This window comes from Anguilla rostrata, chromosome 8, assembly GCF_018555375.3.
Source record: "Anguilla rostrata isolate EN2019 chromosome 8, ASM1855537v3, whole genome shotgun sequence".
Taxonomy (NCBI): Eukaryota; Metazoa; Chordata; class Actinopteri; order Anguilliformes; family Anguillidae; genus Anguilla; species Anguilla rostrata.
The window spans coordinates 13,168,473-13,188,016 of NC_057940.1; the positions used below are offsets into that span (position 1 = coordinate 13,168,473).

At 39.5% G+C, this 19,544-nt stretch overlaps 1 protein-coding gene across 3 annotated transcripts in view; it reads right to left on the reverse strand.

The window, feature by feature from the left end:
* LOC135260861 (cadherin-12-like) overlaps positions 1 to 19,544 on the reverse strand; it is an 87,039-nt gene that overhangs the window by 24,181 nt on the left and 43,314 nt on the right. For all 3 annotated transcript variants that reach the window (XM_064346507.1, XM_064346510.1, XM_064346509.1), the window contains exons 3-6: positions 11,222 to 11,516; positions 4,437 to 4,556; positions 2,022 to 2,189; positions 20 to 204 (exon numbers count right to left, since the gene is read on the reverse strand). In XM_064346507.1, the coding sequence (XP_064202577.1) occupies positions 20 to 204; positions 2,022 to 2,189; positions 4,437 to 4,556; positions 11,222 to 11,516 (768 nt within the window). The remainder of the gene's footprint in view (positions 1 to 19; positions 205 to 2,021; positions 2,190 to 4,436; positions 4,557 to 11,221; positions 11,517 to 19,544) is intronic.

Genomic DNA, 19,544 nt, shown 5'->3' on the forward strand with positions numbered 1-19,544 from the left:
GGCTGGTGCATAATCATACCTTTTTAAGGAGGACAATCCCTTCCTGGTGTTCGTTAGTGACGATGTCAAACATGTGGCCCCCATCTCCGGGCACTATGTAGTACTCCACCTCTGCATTTTTCCCGGTGTCTAGGTCATGCGCTTTGATTCTACCCACGGCTGACCCCACAGGTGACGATTCTGGAACTCTAAGGTGAAATATACCTGTCATATGACAAACGAGGCACAAGGATGTGCGTTAAGACCAAATAAGGACCACTTTTCCCACAGTTCTCTATGCTTTTGTCCTGTGAGGATTATCCCTTCACAACTCTCACTGTTTCAGCCTTTCATGGACCGCCTTTCCCACAATTCATTGCATTGGCCATAAAATTCCTACAAGTCTTTATTGTCTTACAAGGAGTAGCTTTCCAGTCCTCTGTTTCAGGATCTGCTTTCCTAAAATGTCTGATTTCCATGACTGTTTTCCTCGGTAATAAGAATGCTATTTCACCAACTTACACAGAAAAGTGAAAAGCCAATTTTCAGTAAAAATGGGGAAGCCAATTTATTAACATCAAATCCATGGTAAGAATGCCAGTATCAAAGCAAATGCTTGGGTGGATGCTCTATCCATTTGTATAATAAACGCTAATGCTAATTCCAAATGCTAATTTACATGGGGCACATTTCATAAATTACAATAAGTGCTTTCCCAGGGGTTTGCTTATTTATGCGCTTATAATTGCATTTCGGCGAGGTGTTAAGTGATGAGTAAAATACTGACCATTACTGAAGGGAAACAGTATCCTCAATACTCCTTAACCTGATGGTATGACCTAGACCAAGCAGCACTGCCCGTTGTACTGCAATCACTAACAAGCACAGTATAAGCATTCCTGTGCAAAAGGGCTGACACAACATATAAACAGCTAAATGGAATCGGGATTACGGGTTCTGAAGACCTAAGGAGATAAAGAGAAGCCCATCTGTACTGTAGAGTGAATTCAGATCGCATGATGTCAGGTCAGCTCATTTGGATGTTGGACACTCTGATAGTTTCAATTCAGCTAGATGTCCAGATATTTTTTGGTTGAGATGGGCGAGTGTGAAAAGTAAGGCTAAAGCACACAGAAAAGAAAACAACAGCCAACAAATTAGGTCGGAGAGCTAATGTAAAACAGTAACCGTGCCTCAGTTTATGTGACATAGATGAACTTTTATTTATTTATTTTATTTTTTTTTTTTTAACTTTTTTTTACTTGTACCATTTAAAATTCCAATTGAATGTGATATGTTTACTGAAATCAAACTGAAATTGAAATAACATTTGATCCTGTGCATTATACTGGACTTCACTGCATAGTGTTTGTATATATTAAACTCACTCTCAGATAAAATATTTTGATGCTACCTCAACTCGAACTTGGTAAGATTTAAATATAGATATAGTTGTCAACATATATTGACAGCACTGTTTATAAGTGAAGAAACATTAAAGATTTAAAAGAACAAAAGAACAAGTTTTCAAGGAAGTTAAAGGCCCAGCATAAGGGCATGGTGACTTTAAAAAAGGAAGCTTTTTTATAAGCTTCAGGAGTCCTGACTTACTATTTGCCTAATGGTGTATTGCATATTAGCCATGGTAACTAAGCGTGCAGTTACATTGATATTTACATAACATGATTCTGATTTCCCACTGCATCAGAGTGGATTATGGAAAAACACAAACTGTTCATGAAAGTTGCCTTCAAGAAATCCAAGACCATTTAAGGACCACATTTTTCTCAGCCTTAAATTAAATGCCTGTGTAAAACTCCCCCTGAGGTCCCAACAGTGTGTGTTATTCCATTCTTGTTCATTGTCTGATGTGTTCAGGAAAGAGACTGAATCTTGCTCTTAAGAACTGATCCCAACTAAATCTGAATTAATATTGTAAGATCATCAAGGAATCTCAGGACAGCCCCACCCTTGACTCACATACACACACACCCACATGCACACACACACAACAAACAAAGGCTGTTTTAACACAGACGTACTTTTTGAGAACCTGGGTGGGTTGTCGTTGAGGTCGCTAAGGGTGATGTTGACGGTGGTCGTCCCTGCCAGGCCCCCCAGCTGCCCCCCCATGTCCTTGGCTTGGATGAGAACCTGGTAGATTTCCTTCACTTCTCTGTCCATGTTTGGCAGAGCTGTCCGGATCACTCCTTATAGTTGGGTCAAAGCGGACATGAGAGAGAGAAAATAAAGGGGGGGGGGGCAGAGAAAGGCAGTGTTACATCTTATTAGACAGCCTGTCGACTTTGATGAAAATGGTAATGTGTAAATTATCCAGGAATTAAGATTTGAGAAGTGCAATCATTAAGAGGCGCACACACAGGGCTGCAGAAAGGAGCGAGATCATTGATATTCAGTAAACAAATAGTCAGATATCACGCTTCCACCCCCCAAGAGAGCACATGTTTTCATGGAAAGATCCAGCCTATGGATCTTCCTTGCAAATATTGAGAAAGGGACAAAACAGGATCCTTCAAAAAGAGCTCCAAGCAGCACTGATCTCCCAGCTATGCTCTTATGCTGCACATTTATTGTGCGCTTTCAAGCATGTCAGATTTGATCTCACCAAGATCATCAGTTCTCTGTGTGCCACAGTGAAAAGATTTTTTTTTTGTTTTGACAAAATTCTCATCTGTTTTCTTTTTTTTCCTCTGCTGGGGGACAAAGCCATGGCTCAAGGTGAAGAATGGCATTTCTTTTGTTTTCCTCCCTTGTTTTATCCCGTCCTTCCCCATGCAAAGAAAATCTCATTTTCCAATTTCAGGTTATTTTTAATTCATTTCATTTATTTATTTTATTTTACAAATTCACATTTTATAAATGTATTTTCTATATATCTCTTTTTTCAGGCTTCTGCCACTCATTGTATCACATCTGTGTATCAGGACACGCTATATGTGATGCCGTTTTTGTGCAGTGTAGTACTAGTTGTGCGATGGCATTTTATAAACTGCTTACATCTCTCTTAACTCCACAGATTCCCCTGAAAAAATGAATTATTTTGCCCGGGGTGTTAGCATATTGACTACTGTTTCGGGCGAGTGCTGGGGGCAAGTGCTGTTGATATGAATCTGCGGGCTGAAAATAGGAGCAGTGCAACAAGGCGTAAGAGCTCCTGAATTTCATGCGTTATTTATTTATTTTTAATCCTGCTGGGCCCCAGCCATATTATGAAGTCTACCTGTAAAATGGGAGCAATATAACGTGGAGTTTTAGAGCACTGGGCTCTTGCTGAGAGATCAATCTGTGTTGTTAATGACTCTGGTAGTCATTTACACAAGCTTTAATCCTGTTTTAACGGAGCAGCCTAACTGCACTGTGTAGTCGTAGATCATCATTATTATCGTCATTATTATTATTTATTAGACGGATGTTCTAATCCAGAGAAATGTACTAAGCCATCATGGGTGGATAAAGTGCCATAATTGCACGCCCTGGGAGAGAGCAACAAAAACAAGAGCATACTGCAGACACCAAACTGTAAGCTTAAAAATATATTTTACTCATGCTCAAAAGCAATTTTTTTTTTTAGACAGGGCTCATAACACCGTGACCAACAGATACACTTTAATGCACATATACACTACATGGCCAAGAGTATGTGGACACCAGACATCTAACATCTCATCCAAAATTACGGGCATTAATATGGAGTTGGTCCACCCTTTGCTACTATAACAACATCCACTCTTCTGGGAAGGCTTTATACAAGATGCTGGAGGATTGCTGCAGGGATTTGCTTCCATTCAGCCAGAAGATCATGAGTGAGGTCGTGCACTGATTGAGCGATTAGGCCTGGCTCGCAGCTGGCTTTTCAATTGATCCCAAAGGTGTTGGGTGGGGTTGAGGTCAGGGCTCTGTGCTGGCCATTCAAGTTCTTCCACTCCGTTCTGAACAAAACAATTTCTATATGGACCTTGCTGTGTGCCTGGGGGCATTGTCATGCTGAAACCATGGAATGGGCCTTCCCCAAACTGTTGGGGAAGCACAGGATTGTCTAGAATCTCATTGTGTGCTGTACCATTAAGATTTGCCTTTACTGAAACTAAGGGGCCTAGCCCAAACCATGAAAAACAGCCCGCCAGACCAAGGGATGTCCAGATAATTTTGGTCATATAGTGTATCAGATGGTCATACAGTTTGTAGGAGCTACAGTGCTCTGAATATAATTGTGTTACAAATTTACATATTTAGTTAGCAACCAATTTCCAAGGACTATGTAATTGCATTCATGATTTATTTAAGACACAGCTAAGGACACAACTTACTTGAATTTGTTACAGAAGGTTCCAGTCATAGTTTTCCTTGATCTGACATCAATTTCTGTTGCAGTTACAGAACCCTTTATTAAATATCGCTTCAAATATCCAATCGTCACACAGCAGTAATGTGCTTACCTGTCTTAGGATCAACAGAGAAGTATGGCTGTCCATGTAAGATGCTGTATACGATACGTGCACTGTTGCCATAGGTGGGGTCATCTGCATCAGTGGCAGTCACTTGCATGACGTATGTACCTGCATAGCACAGAAGAGCAGTTTTAACAGTGAGCCACTTCATGTGACTCGTCAACTGCACTGAATCAGTGCCTCCCTTGCCAAAATGCAATGTACTGAAATATATTGTAAATATTTCTAAAATGCAATCCTAAATACATTTCACGGCATTGCAGCACTGGAAAATCTGAAAGCAGAAATGATTTTCCCATTTACTGTCAAGTGTAGCAGTATACATTCATATATCTAATTTCAATATATTTTTGGTATATTCTATTTCAGTAAGGGATAAGTATGTTCCAGTGACAGACAGACATCCTAGTGTGTTGTTCTCAATGTCGTATATACTATTTGAAGTGCACTTGACAGTTTTGGACATTAACACCTTTAGCTCTATCACTTTAATTAAGAAGGACCTTGATGGAACAGATTTCCCCTACAAACATTTAGTTAAAGGAGATGGTAACAATCAATCAGGATTTGATTTTATCCCCTTAATTCAAATCTTCCCTTTTAAATGAACGTGTAAGTCAATTTAGGCAGTTTAGGTAGTTTACGAGATTAGCCTTGCCACTTTGACTGAGCATCATCATTTCAAAAACATGGTAAATTGAATCGAATCTGCGGGCATGCAGTTTGACCTGTCACAGTTTATAAAGCTTACCAGTAAACACAAAAATACGTACTCTAAATAGACTGTAATGGGCAATCTCTTCTACAACAAAGTCTGCCTTCACCAACTGTTAAAATTGTATTAAACAGAAGAAAGAGGCCAAAGCCTCAATCTTCTTAAAAGATTGGCATTCCTCTCAGCACATTTCTGAGATGCTAAATTTTCCACTGAACAGACATCATGAAGTTGATCAAATAATTTGTTTGAGCAAAAGAGGAAAATCTTTTAAAAAAAGCAAAAGCAAAAATCAACATGGTTTGAAGAGTCTGAGTTATACAATGTTTGTGCAGCCATGGGGGAATTGTTACATGCGTATCTTAACAGAATCAGAAGTAATGATGTGATGGCAAGCCAAAAGTGATTTTGAATAAATTAAACATTCCTCTACAAGACAGGCTTGTTTGTAAGAGTTCCAGTTTGAAAACAGCATGCAAGACTCACATGCAGTTTTTACTTTACAGGATTAGCCATTTTCAGATACATTCTCCAAGGTACTGTTGTTTTTGGTATAGTCTTTGAAGAGCTGCTCCGTAACTTTGGTCAGTTTCTTTCAAAGTACTTTCAAAAGACCTTGTGCAATCACTTTTTAATATACTTTTTAAATGTTCATGAAGCCATGAGAAGAAGATGCACGCTTACTTTTCCAATAATAAACATGTTGCGTAAATCGCTGTCAGAATGCGATCAGAAACAAGGTCTTCATTGACAGATACCAATTCAATAAATTAATTAATAAATAAACAAAAAATAAAATAAATAAATTTAAGGTATCAATAGTATAACAAGTGATTAAATTGTATTTGGAATGAACAACTGTGCTCTGTCAACAACACCACTGTAAGTCTGGAAAGCCAGCCCATTTAGGCATAATTAAAGTCAATAGATAAATTAATGAACACCATTATGATTAGAATATGCCTTTTAATGTCACCCATTAAACAGCAGCCGTTCAATCAATGTGCAGACATCATTCACAATATCAGTGCTCTATGACTGGGGCTGTCCCCTGTGAATACTCTCTGAAAATGAACTAATAAAATGGTGTCCATCAAATAATAAATAAATAAAATGAAATATGCACTGGACAGCAGAACACATAGAGTATAAAGCACAGTTGTGCCTCAGTTAATGACTCTTTAATGGGAACAAGGGCATTTCATTCTCAGCAGGAGCAATGCATCCATTGTCCTTCCATACATATCCTTCTTTCTCTACAATCTCCAGCTCACCTCTTGCTATCCTACTTTCCTTCACTAGCTCCCCCTGCCAACCTATGAATGAACTGCATGATAAACCACCACAGCCACCCATTTTTTTTTATTTTTTACACTGCGATGTTTACAGGAAGTCAGAAGTTCTCAAGTTAATCAGTATTTGGGTCAGTGATCATCAGTCTCACCACGCGTTCTCTTCACGCATCAGTCATGAGTAAAGAGTAAAGTGTAAAGGTGTTCCAGTTTGCCCACCGCTTCAGGGATACACAATATTGTGAGAGAAGCATGCAATTCTTTATGACATATTATTTTTTCACTGTGGGGGACTCTTTTGCCCAAGTTAAAAATAAATTATTAAAAAAATAGATGTAAAAAAAAACTCAAGATGTTTAAATTGAACATGGCTCTAATGTCATCCTGTTCTCGTAAAGTTGTAGAGTGTAATTTGGTCCCAACATATTGATAACTGAATATCAGAATAATAACAACATTACCACATAACATCAACATAACATAATAAGCTTGTAGCTTGTCAGTGCTTGTAGCTTATCTTAAAAATTTACAGAACTTGCAGTGATGCACAAGAACATGCAAATTTGGTGATCTAAGTCGGGAGAGAATAGGAGATAATTTGAAAATGAAATGTAATGAATTTTAACCTTTGACACTTTTACCAGTGGCAGCTGGTGATAAAAATGTTCTCCTGTGGACGGAGATATTTTTTAAAACGCCGGTCGTGTGCATAGGATTTTTTTTTTAATGGATCGGGAAAAAACTATGTTTTCAGAAAAATCCGTATACGTGTGGACAGGGCCTCATACTATTGTCTAGACGGCTGCGGCTACTTTCGTGCCGTTTGCATTTTTCAGAAAGATGTTATAGGTCTTGTACCCCCGTCGTTGTCCACAACGCTTTGGTGCCGACACTTTGAAATAGCAAACAGGGAAAGCAATAAAAGGCATTACTTACACCACATCCAGCTAGCCAACTCCGTTTGTCATAACAAGAGCCCGTTCCGGGTGTATGCTCGTCCTCGATCACATGCCTGCTGCTGAATTTGTAAAATGGGTCGGTCCGGTCCAAGCTCCTTTATCCTCTTTTTTTCTTCCAGTGAACGCCTTGTGAAAGGGCGTTTTTGTAAGGAAATAACCAAATTTTCTTTGATTTCCGCAGTTCTACTTGAAGTTGCCATCTCCTGAAAGTACCAGCTAGTTTCAGCTAGCTAAGGAGCAGGAGTGACAGTCGCGCATCTGTAGTTATATTAATGGTGGGCGTGAACATGAAAGATAGCGTAGAGAATTGTCCAATCACATTAGATCAAAAAACATAAAAACAATACCAATTCGCTTCCAATAAAAGTAGGAGTGTCTGGGGCGCAGAGAGCTGCGCCCCGTGGAAAATCTGAAGCAACCATTTAGAGAGCAGCCTCAGGTCACCTGCTTGCCAAAAGTTGAAAGACTTAAATACACACTCATTTGGCCGGCGCCCACACAGAAATTAACCAAATACAATTTGATTTTGGAACCAATTTTAATGAATCTGACAGACTACCAGGCACATTGTATGAGTAAACAATTTTTATTTTATAATTATTTCGCATTTAGGGGGGCGGCGCCCCAGCGCCCCGCATTATAGAATCGCCACTGACTTTTACTATGGAATATGCACAACAAATCCAAACATTTTTGAATACAGGAAATCAATCGATCCTTTTAAAACTCAGTTGCTTTTTACATGCATGGAATTTAATTTTCTATAAGCACCACACCATCAAAAAAAAGAAAAAGTTGAAAAAGGCCACTGCTTTTTATATTCCAACTTGGAACCCTCAGTCATGTACATGAGGCCATCTCATCACTGCAACGTCCTTCTGCGATTCTTTCCGCTTTCGCGTGCGTACTGCCAGCCACCCCACTTCTTTTCACCCAACTACACCAGCGACCGGCCCCAGTTCAGAGGAGCACATTTAACGCGTGCACCAGAGGAGGCGCTCTTGCGTGATGAGACTAACCCGCCTCCCTGAGTAGCAATACCGCCAATTCTGTGCTGCCCAACGGGGCTGCCAGCCACAATCAGCACTGGCATGGTCAGCCTTCAGTGACCTGACCATGGGATGCATTACTACCAAGAACCTTATTAGCCACCTGGATGCCCCATTTCTTTTCCAAAAAAATTGTAATTTACTTCTGGGGGATGATTCGGTGGGCCTGGAGGGGTGTCAGCTACCAACCCCGAATAACAGTAGGCAACTACCATGGTGAAGCCCGGCAGTGCAATGTGAAAATGCAATGAGTAGGTTGTGCTACTGATAACCAGGAACCAAAAGCCCCCGGCAACCTTTTTTCCATCATTGTAATGGCTTTAGATTCAGATCTATTGCTCATATTATACTGGCCTGTGATAACACATGGAGCTACTGTACGGTACATGAGAAATGAAATTACTGCAGACGGAGAAGGAAAAAAAAAAATCCAATTCTCTGTGTGGGATCCTGCAGCTTGGACCACAGATGTTTGCCAGTGCGTTCTAGTGATTTGCATAGCCGCCCATCAGCGCTGTGTTGACAAGCTTGTTAACAGGACACATGCTAGGCATCAACATATTTCACAGGCAGACACTGAACTTCCACAGTGACTACATCTGGAAGAAAAAATAACTTCCACCACTTACAGCAGTTCACCCAGTGCATGCTAAAGATCAATGCTATTTCTTTGTTTTGCCTTCTGTAGACAATTTGTAAAGGTGATGAACAAATGATTAGGTCTAGTGCTTCAGCGCGGCCTAAAATGACCGTTGCAGTCATACGAACATTAATGTAATTGAAACGAAATCTGAAAAGCAGTGAGTAATGGGATACAGACTGGAAGAGCTAAATGAGCCCCAGCGCATGGAACCAGTTGGGGACAGCGGTTTTGAGACAGGGATGAAGGGACTATAGTGGAGCTAAAGGCCATATCCTTCAGTCTGAAAGGCCTTGTCGCCACAAACTAGTATTTTAGAACTGTGAACAAAGACGGCATTGACGAGTGTGTGGGTGTGTTTGTGAGGTGAGGGAGGGAGGGATGGAGGGCAAGTGAGAGAGAGATAAATTGCATCAACAATATCCTTTTTGTAATGCACCTCTATTTAAATGGTCTGTTATATTTTGGATTTCCTTAAATATATATTTTTTTTAAATGGAAAAGCTTTGGCAACACACATACATTATTTGCATGAAAATTCATCAAATTTTCAATTTATGAAATGTGCTCTAAAGAACAGAGAGGGGCAGAGGGAGAGAGAAAGAGAGAGGGGGAGAGATACAGACAGACAGAGAGAAAATGTCTGTAAGAAAGAAATACAGCATTCTTTTCACTGGAGATAGTCTGCTGATTGTTGGTTGGAGGCTATTGTTACTAAGAAAGCTATCTTTATACCTGCTGAAATTACCCCTGGATGATCTGCAGGTCTATTAAATGCACACATATTTCACTTCCTTACAGCCCACTGCAAAATACCATGAACAACATCATCAAAGCCTCCAGTCATCACACGATCCAGTAGCAAGCTTGCCCCCAGTGATCTCAGCCTCATTAGATGTGATTATATTCTGTGATCTGAGGCAAAGTTGTTAAGCAGGGCAGGCTGGTGAAAACTGAATTACTTACAGTTATGAAATAATGATAATCATAATAATGGCCCCAGCTTGTGACAATAAGCAGGACCTGGGTCCACTGTGATTTGTAAAAGAATGGCAAAATAAAATGAAACTAAATAAATAAATAAAAGTCCTAAGGCATCTTTTCAACTTAACGGCTGCATGCAAGCAGATTTATGCAACAGCACATGCACAACAGCATTACCGTCATTTTAAATTATATCCCTTATAATCCCATTTAATAACAAGGTTCAGGAAATGCTTACCAATGTTAGTTGAGACCGCTGTCTGCACAATCTGTATTTTACAATGACATTTAAGTAATGTTTTTCAAAATTAAGGGGGGAAAGTGCAGGCTGGTAGAGACTCAAAGCAGCTGTTTAATGAAGCTGGAAGGGAAAGCAGTACCAGAAATGGGCCAGATGCACTTAGAGAAAATATTCCGCTTAACCTAAATGAGCATGATGCCGAGCTTAAATGTGATAACTTTCAGGAGAAGCACTGAAAGTCACCTTGTCTTCTGTTCAGCATTGGCCTAGCCAGGTCACCGCCCAGCAGTGAGATCCTTTATTTTTATCTGTCCGCGGGGAAACTGATATTTCATTCAGCCTGTGAATAAGGTACTATTAGTCTTTGCTTTGTTAAAGTGCCTCTCCATGCAGGGATATCACACAGAGTTGCATAATGGAGAGATGGATATGCCGTAGATGGATATGGTTTGTATTTTGAAATAGATTCTAAGAGGCCATGTTATCTACGCAGCAAAAAAAGCTAAATCATCTCCTTTTTGAATATAAATACTTTGAGAGCTAAATTAACACACAACTTTTTTGGGGTCCCCACAGTGATAATGGAAATCCCCTCAGTATGGCGCAGATTAAAGTAAATAAAGAATAGCAATAAATACTCGTATATTCTGTCGTGTGCAAATTAATTGTGTGACTTAAATTAATAGAAAGTTTTTAAAAAGCCAAAACAGTCGAGAAAATGAGCAAAATAGTTTTTCCGCTGCTAATTAAAAACAAGCAACACTTGAATTCGAGTAATTTGTCAGAAAAAGAGTACATCAGAGCTGCCAATGACTGCAATCCATAATTTTACCATAAATTCCAGTGTATAAGTCACACTCTCAAAGTCACCCGTTTAAAAAACAGGACCCTACCTACTGGAGACATCTCGGGGACACTAGCAGCGTACGGCCCATCCAGGAACCTGGGCTCGTTGTCGTTAATGTCCTGGACCTTGATGATGAACTCGGACTCGGGTTCCAGGGGCCTGCCGGAGCGCAGGTCCACGGCTTGGGCGCGGAGCGTGTAGAAAGGCTTCATCTCTCTGTCCAGGCTCTGCACGGCGTGGATGTCCCCCGTCGTCTGGTCGATGGTGAAAATGGAGCCGACTCCCTCACCAGAGAGGGTGTATTTCACAATGCTGTCGCCCTTGTCCAGGTCCGTGTGAAGCTGGTGGGGAGATGGAAGGGTCATATGAGTTTAATACACAAAAGTCCATTAATAAATACATAAATAAATACATTACTGAATTTAAAGGATTTACATTCACTGGGCTGTACAGTAAACTGGTGTAAACTAAACTCCATTTACAGTACGTCCTTATTCAACTCCACATACCTGTCTAATTGTTCTGAACAGGGAACATACATTTACCCATAAATGGTGATTTTCTGAATTGTAGATTGTGTATTTTTTCTTGTAAAATCAATTTGTTTTATGTAATTTCAACAATAAAAAGCTTATTGTGTCATTTTCTTTCATTGCGTATTTTCTGTTCTAGCACACACTGGAAAACTCAGACAGGTGCTGAATTCTGCTAATAATTAATATTAATAGTCTTCAGACTGTAAGGCTACTTTAAGGATCAACATTTGATATGAGCATACAGTTCATAGAGGGGTTGTTAATTTCTATGATGATATACGCGGGTCTGCTCAGGTGCACATGTTCATTACACGGCATTTGAATAAAGTGAATCTCTTTAGCTAAAGAGATTATGATACTCTCTCTCACTATTTGTGCATTATGTAAACAGAATGCACTGCGATAACCTGGACTGGACACGTTCCCAGGTATTTGGGGTGAAGTCCCGGAAGCAAAGAGAAGTCATCAACTTCCCAGCTAAGTTAACATCATCAGTGTTAAGGAGAACTGTTTTTGATAATGTGTTTGTTTATTTATTTATTTATTCATTTGTCTATCTATCTATCTATCTGTTCTGGAAACCGCAAACCATTTAATTTGTTAATGTCAGTATTTATCCAATTGTAGAAGAAAAAAAAAAAGGCTCGTCCCCTCATTAATTGCGAGGGGAATATCGAACGATCTTAATTAAAAATTCCATTAGGCCAACGATTGTAATCCACAGAATAAAGCCATTCATTACCAGGCCAGGATCACAGAACTTCATGCACACAAGAAAATCCATCAGCTCCCGCTCAGCGGGGAAAAAAGTTGCGTCTGTTTGCAGAAAAGCTTGGGCCCATTATTAAAAAGGAGTGCTCAAGTCGATGAACAGCATATATTAACTGTTCGAACAGTCTTTAAATCTCTAGGCGCAGTCCTCCTCACAGCCACTAGACATTGCTGCTTCACCGTAACTTTACAAATTGTGATCGGAATATGCGAAGAGTACAGGTAGCATGGACAGAATATGAAAATTATGCTGCGAAACAGGGTGTCATTGTTATGTGAAATGTGAAAACAGAAATCACCCCAATTCCTCGTGTTGAACTGGGACCCAAATTTGCCTTCAATGCAAAAAATGTGCTAAGGTGCGCAATTGGCTGGACTGAGGAGTGAAAGGAAGTGTGTGCTGAAATAAAAATTGGACTGGAATTATTCAAATTAGAGTTTCTTTAACCCTTTGGAGACTAGGTTTTTTTTTCCAAATTATAAATCATTGTTCTAGAGCATTGGTTTCAATTACCAGTGGTGACTGTTGCATCAGTGTTAGATATAAATATGAATGTATCATGAAATAATAACAATTGAAATTATTTTTGAATATTTTTATTGAAATGTTAAAGACTAAATTTAAAAAAAAAACTTTTCAAGGCTCTATTGTTGTAACTGCATATAGTTATCATGCTGTTCCTTAAAAATATATATGAATTTCAGGTGTGTATATTTACTACATAATTTATCTTCCTTATCATACACTATTGATGCTGGAAGTAAAGAGATTTACTTTTTGGTAGGCAGGCAGCCAGCTAGCAAGTCATTACCAGTGTGCTGTTTTCAGTGTTTCTCACGTTAGCACGTTAGCTAGTAACATTGACAAAATCATTAGAATTTCAGAAGCAGATAAGACATTCTGTTACGTAAAAAAAAAAAAAAAACAACCTGCTTGTTCGAAGTAGAATCCTGTAATTGGAATCAGCCATGATATACATTCAGTATATAGCTTATGTGATATAAGCTAGGAGATATATCCTTAAAATAACGGTGATAGAGTGAAGGTTAGTGAATCCTAAATAGTGGAGCAACTGCATTGTAAATAACTGACTAAAGTGAACCAAATTCACTTATAAGCAAATAATTAATGTTAATACCATAGCTTTCATTCCATTTGCCACATGTTTCAAGTTTCAATTATATTCAAATAAATCATCATAACAAGCTGTGGGAAACATACAGCACAAATGACCCTGCCCAGATCCACAATGAATACACAAATGAGATGCCACCATTATACGAACAACAGCCTTAAGGGTAACAGGCCATTTTCAGAGAAGTAAGGGGTGTTTGTGTACACTCATGAAATCATTTCCACTCCCATGAATATACAGGAACCGTACATAATGCCAGCCCACCCCCCCCCCCCCCACCTCCACCCCCCGCACCACACACCCCCGACAAAAGGTATCACTCTACGAACAAGTCAGTGATGAAGGCCGGCACTTGCTGTCGATGGGGGAGGGAGGGTGTGTTTGCCATAATATACGCTCTGTGTGAAATCGTGCCCAACCTCGCCCTGTTTTTAGAAAGGTGAGCTCCTTCTTTCTCCTATCACGCACTCAGCAACCCGCAGGAGAGAGAGAGAAAAAAAGAGAGAGAGAGAATGTGCCCTTGCACTCTGCTGAAGCTGAGCCTGGTGATAGATAATGATCAGTTTCGCTGTTCTGAGACCATCGCTCTTAGCAGTGCTTTCATTCTACAGGTCTATTCAGGGTGGGGATGGCCAGAGATCCTCGAGCGCAGTCTTCCCTCCCAGTCACATCTCCCCATTATCCCCAGCCTTGGAATAGCTGCGGGTCCTGAATACAGATGAAGGCCGAATGATTAAGGTGGTAAATGCATCCAGCCCGCTCCTCCAAAAGGCCGTAACTGGCCTGCTAATGGCTGCGGGTGCAGGGCTGTGTGCCGGAGTGTGTTGGGCATGTGAGGTGAGGTGCTGGGCACGTACGCCGCACTGCTCAAAGCTCCAGGGCTGAATCTGAGTAGGAGCTGTGGAGATTTCAAAGAATACTAGCCAAGAAGCTCTCCCTCGCTCTTTCTCGCTCTCTCTCACTCTCTGTGTACGTGTGTGTGTCTGTCTATATTTCATATTCGTAGCAGTGATGGGGTGTAGGAATCGTTTGCTAGTTGAGTGCACTGCATTAATAACACAGATTGAATTGTGTTGGAAACAGTTCTGATCAGATGCCACTGAAAGAACATTTGATGGCTATCGATAGCCAGACACCATTTGGAAAACACTGTGTAGTTTGTCTTACCACTCCCCTGTATCTCTGCCTGTTAGCCCCTTTCATTTTGATCATTCTCACTGTTATTTCCAAAATTGAAAAAAAGGCCAACAGCAGACAATTTTTATGTCTTTACTTCAAATAAATAAATAAGTAAACTTGAAGCATGATTTGGCTTTTCTGACATCTGGTGTCCCTAGCTGTGTGTGAGTTCAACAAAATCTTTAATATTGAAATATTAATATTGAGATCACTTCGTGGTTTTAAGATGGAACTAAACCCCACGCCTGCTAAAGCATTCTGTCCAGACCTGCCTGTGTGTAATGTCATGCATTGTGGCTATTCTCTGAGCAATGGTCTCCATTAAGTAAATGCCAGGGATCACTTTCCAGCCCCGTCCAATATTCAGAACTGTAAGAGTACAGTAAAAGCCTTGCTGCTATCACCTCACCATTTAATACTAATAAGGAAAAGACATGATAAATGCAAATCTGTTTTTTTTGGCTGGAATGAAGCAGATATAATATATATATATATATATAAATTTGCAATTAATAAATAAATTAATTCAAGTACCTAAATCACCGTACCCACTGTGGATTTTGATTATTAGTGCAAACTTGAACCAGTCTGGGAACAAAAAAAATATATATTTGGTTAATGCTGGTCATTACAACAGATAAAAAATAATTAAAATACATTTAGTTTTGCACTCACCATTGGTGTTATGATTTTTCCCCCACAAAAACTCCCTCACTGAACTAGTAAAACTGTTCAAGGAAGCACAAGATGTTTCTCTGTCTATTTTGCAGTGGGACGGTGTTGCTACTATTCTGCAACCAAGCAAGACCAGAGTGAGATAATGAGTGTCGGTCTGTTGCATCATGATCAGATGCCAAACAAGGGGATAGGTTTTGATAGAGGTTATACATACGCTGGGCCAAAAACAAATAAATAATAATAAATAAATAAATTCTGCAGTGTTTATCACTTTGTTTAGCATAAGGTGCAAAAGGCTAATGTAAATGTGCATTCAGTGGTATTTCAGACTGCTCAATCCAATTGCTTAGAGGGCCCAGGGGGTCAATGAAGGATCAGCTAATTCCAAATTGCATTCACCCACCTCTAAACCTGTCACCCTGTGTAAATATATTCTTTTATTTAATTTCACCTCTCCCCAATGTGTGTCTTACTTCATTTCAGAGTAGAAAGCACAATCAAAGGGAAAAACTGGTGGAGAATAAGCAATGGGGCAGTTTGTGATTTGCACGCACTTAAAGTTTCTCGGAAGTTCCAATAAAAAATAATGACCGCACAGTTCTAGTTTAGACCACTTACTGTATGTCTCATATCACAGCTCTGACATAAAGTCAAGGGAAATTATAAAGGGTTCAGTTCTGAAAAAGGAAAACATCAATGCACCAAGAGCGTAGAGACATAGGGTTCCATCTGCAGCTAGTGTCATTTTCAGACATCAAGCTTCAAGTCACGTGTAATAGAATTGCTTTGTCTTATGTCAGCCTTTGCATTTGCATTAGTTTATATATATATATATATATGTTGTTGTTGTTCACAAAGTACAACATTGTCATACTAAACTATAAATGTCCCAATCATCATCATCATCATCATCAAAAAAAAAAAAACTGATTTGTGCTGATTTTCTTTTTTTGCTGTAAAACTGCAGGCTCATAAAAAGATATATCATCCAATGGCAATATTTCTTCTTCATTTCTTAAACTGCAATATTAGTTTATGGCTCAGCACTTCTTTTGCACACAGCTAATAAACCAACCAACATATACATATCGGGTCATTAATCAACAAGCTACAGTACGCAGTCCTTCATCTATCTGTTGGGGGAGACTAAATTTCATACAATCCATCTTTATCAAAAAGTCATTATGGAATGGTTCACAGTATCAGTAAACTAAAACTGATTAGGACATTAACATTTCTGATATATGGTCCAATAGCAATTGAAACAGACATCCTATTCATGAGCGGTGAATGAAAAGAAAAACATATTGATCAAAAGAAACGCCATTGGTTAGATAAATGGCATCATTATCCTTAATGCCAACATTTATTTTAGAATTTAACTTTTCTTTTTACCGGGTGGTCTACTTTCGTCATTACTACACATTATGACTGTAAATGGACTTCACAAAAACAAAAATGCAGCCCATTAGCAACCCTGGTTAAATGGTGTCCAGTAGGGTAATACTTTTGGATTAATACATACCCCGCATTTACACATTACTGTAGCATACGGCTCTGTTATACTATTAATTATAATTTAATTACAGTAAATATATGTAGGGCTGCAGACATGTGATCATGTTGCTACAAAGCTGATAGATAATCCCTCTTTGATAGTGGGGATTTTCTTTTGTCATGTATTTAATATGGCTCAGATCCACAGCCAAATTTACATAGGAAACATTCAAAAATAATTCATAAGCACACAGTGAGCTGGGGAAATATATATATATATATATTCAAATTTACATTTCAATTGAAATTGAATTTTATGTTTAGAATAAGTGAAGAGCCAATCAAAATGGAAAGTTTCTGGACCTCTGGAAGAGGTGTTGGGGTCAATGAAGGAGGAGAAGTGGGATATTACATATATTTCTTAAAAAAAAAAAAACATTTCAGAAAATCAAAAACAATGGAATATGTGAGAATTTTTGTAATCAGACCCAGCTAATATTAAAAATGAATTTGAGCCTACATTTAAGTGTGTGTGTCTGTGTGCACACTTGTGTGCATGCAAGTGTACATTTGTGGCTGTGTGAGAGAGAGAGTGTCTATATGCCTTTGCTTATGTGTGCATCTACGTTGTTCAGGGCATTTAACACAACTCATAGCCGAAACCCCTCAGCACCTGCATGGCTTTGGACACTCAGCTGAAGAGAGCCCCTCATTATCAAGGAGGGTATCTGTCACTTAAAGGCCATCCAGAGGAGAAATAAGAGGCAAAGGTCAGACAGAAACATTACATATCCCCACACTAAAGGGTGCCAAATCAGCATACTCACATTCTCCACACCTGGTCTGAGCAGCAGAAAAAGAGAGGGCAGCCAGATCAGAAATATCACTATTTTATGCATTAGCTTTGCACATCCTGATTCAGTGAGGTGGATACCCACACACAGACAGTGATGTGCCATTGTCTCCTCTCTATCACACCAGTTTACAGGTGTTTTGGCAGGCAAGTATACTGTATGTCAAACAGCACCAGAGGCTTTGAAAGACAGTCATGCCACTGTAACTGGTCAGAAGGATTGGGAAATTCAATGTTCCTTTTGATACTTTGCCAGATTTATGAAGAAATATTTACGATTATTGAAATTGAACATGCAGTATCTGATGGCGGAAAATGAACCTGACTGTTTGTTCCAATCTACGATGGGTTGTACAAGGCAGTACTGTATAAGCATTGCTGTAATGCCAACCAGATGGCTATTCCGAAAAGCCAATTAAATTCAAATTAAGGGTTACCTCATAAGGCATTAGTGAGCAAAATATTGAGTCACGGGAAACAGAAACAAATGCGATATTTGGATTTCAGTCCGTGATCAGGTCAAATATACAACGTGGTCAGCAGATTAAACAAGGATTTGTGAACTCGCATGTGGCCAACATAACAACGCATTTGGACAATCATCACCCATATGTAGACAGTAATGTAGTGGACCCAGGGGAGATTACGGGTTAATCTGATGCAAATGAGAGAGAGCCGATGCTCTTTTTAATGACTACTGTCTCTAGTCCTGTCCATGCCAAGAAAACTGGAATCTATTCATAAGGATATGTCATCACCAGTCATGGCTGTTGTACGTTTGGGCTTTATGCAGGGAAGTTTTGCAATGCAGCTGAGCCAAAGCACTCAATTCCTAACTGATCAACATTTTAAGTAACTAAATCCAAACCCAGTGCTCTGGTACCACCCGGGAGATGTAAAACCAGCGGATGAAAAGACACCGTGAAGCCTGCAGATGGTTGGGCTCCCTTATGCGATGATGCGTGATTACTGCTCCAGCTTATAGCATTTCAGATTCATGGGAAGTTCTGGGCAAATTTCAGTCCTTGGATCCAGAGAGCTTTGGGGAGGCCACTATGCAGATGGTATAGCAGAATGCATGTTAGGCACACTGCCTGATTACTTAAACACTTATCTCACGATTCACTAAAATGCGGCTGGAAATGCCTTTTTACAAACTTTTAAGTTTGTGCGAGAGCTCTATTATAACTTTCTATGTCAGTATTTTTGCTCATACTAAATAGTGTGTATTTTAATAATTGCAGTCAGAGCGTAACTAGGCATTATCTCATCTTTGTGACAAATGTAATTTACGCAGCTGAAGTTGGCAGATAGCAGGAACCTGACTGACCAATAGTGAGTAGATTTATTAGGTAGGGAGGATGAGGATACCCTGCCAGTTGAAATCATTCCTTCCTGGGTGAGGCTATGGCTAATTACTAATTATCCCAAAGAACCTGCAGCCACATTCAGAACTGAACTTCCTTGGGCTACAAATCTGGAGTGTCCTACCTAATATTGTTCGGAATAGATAATCATTTTGTTCTTTTACATTTAAATGGCACTACCTACAAAGAGGGCTGTAATTTCTGTACGGATCGACCGATATGGATGGTAAATACCATCAATTTAAAGCTGAAAATTGTGTTGCTTTTCAGATACTTACGGGCGGTTACAGTTTGCAAAATTGAGAGACCACCTTTTCTTTTATTTACTTTTTAGTCTACAACAGACATTAAG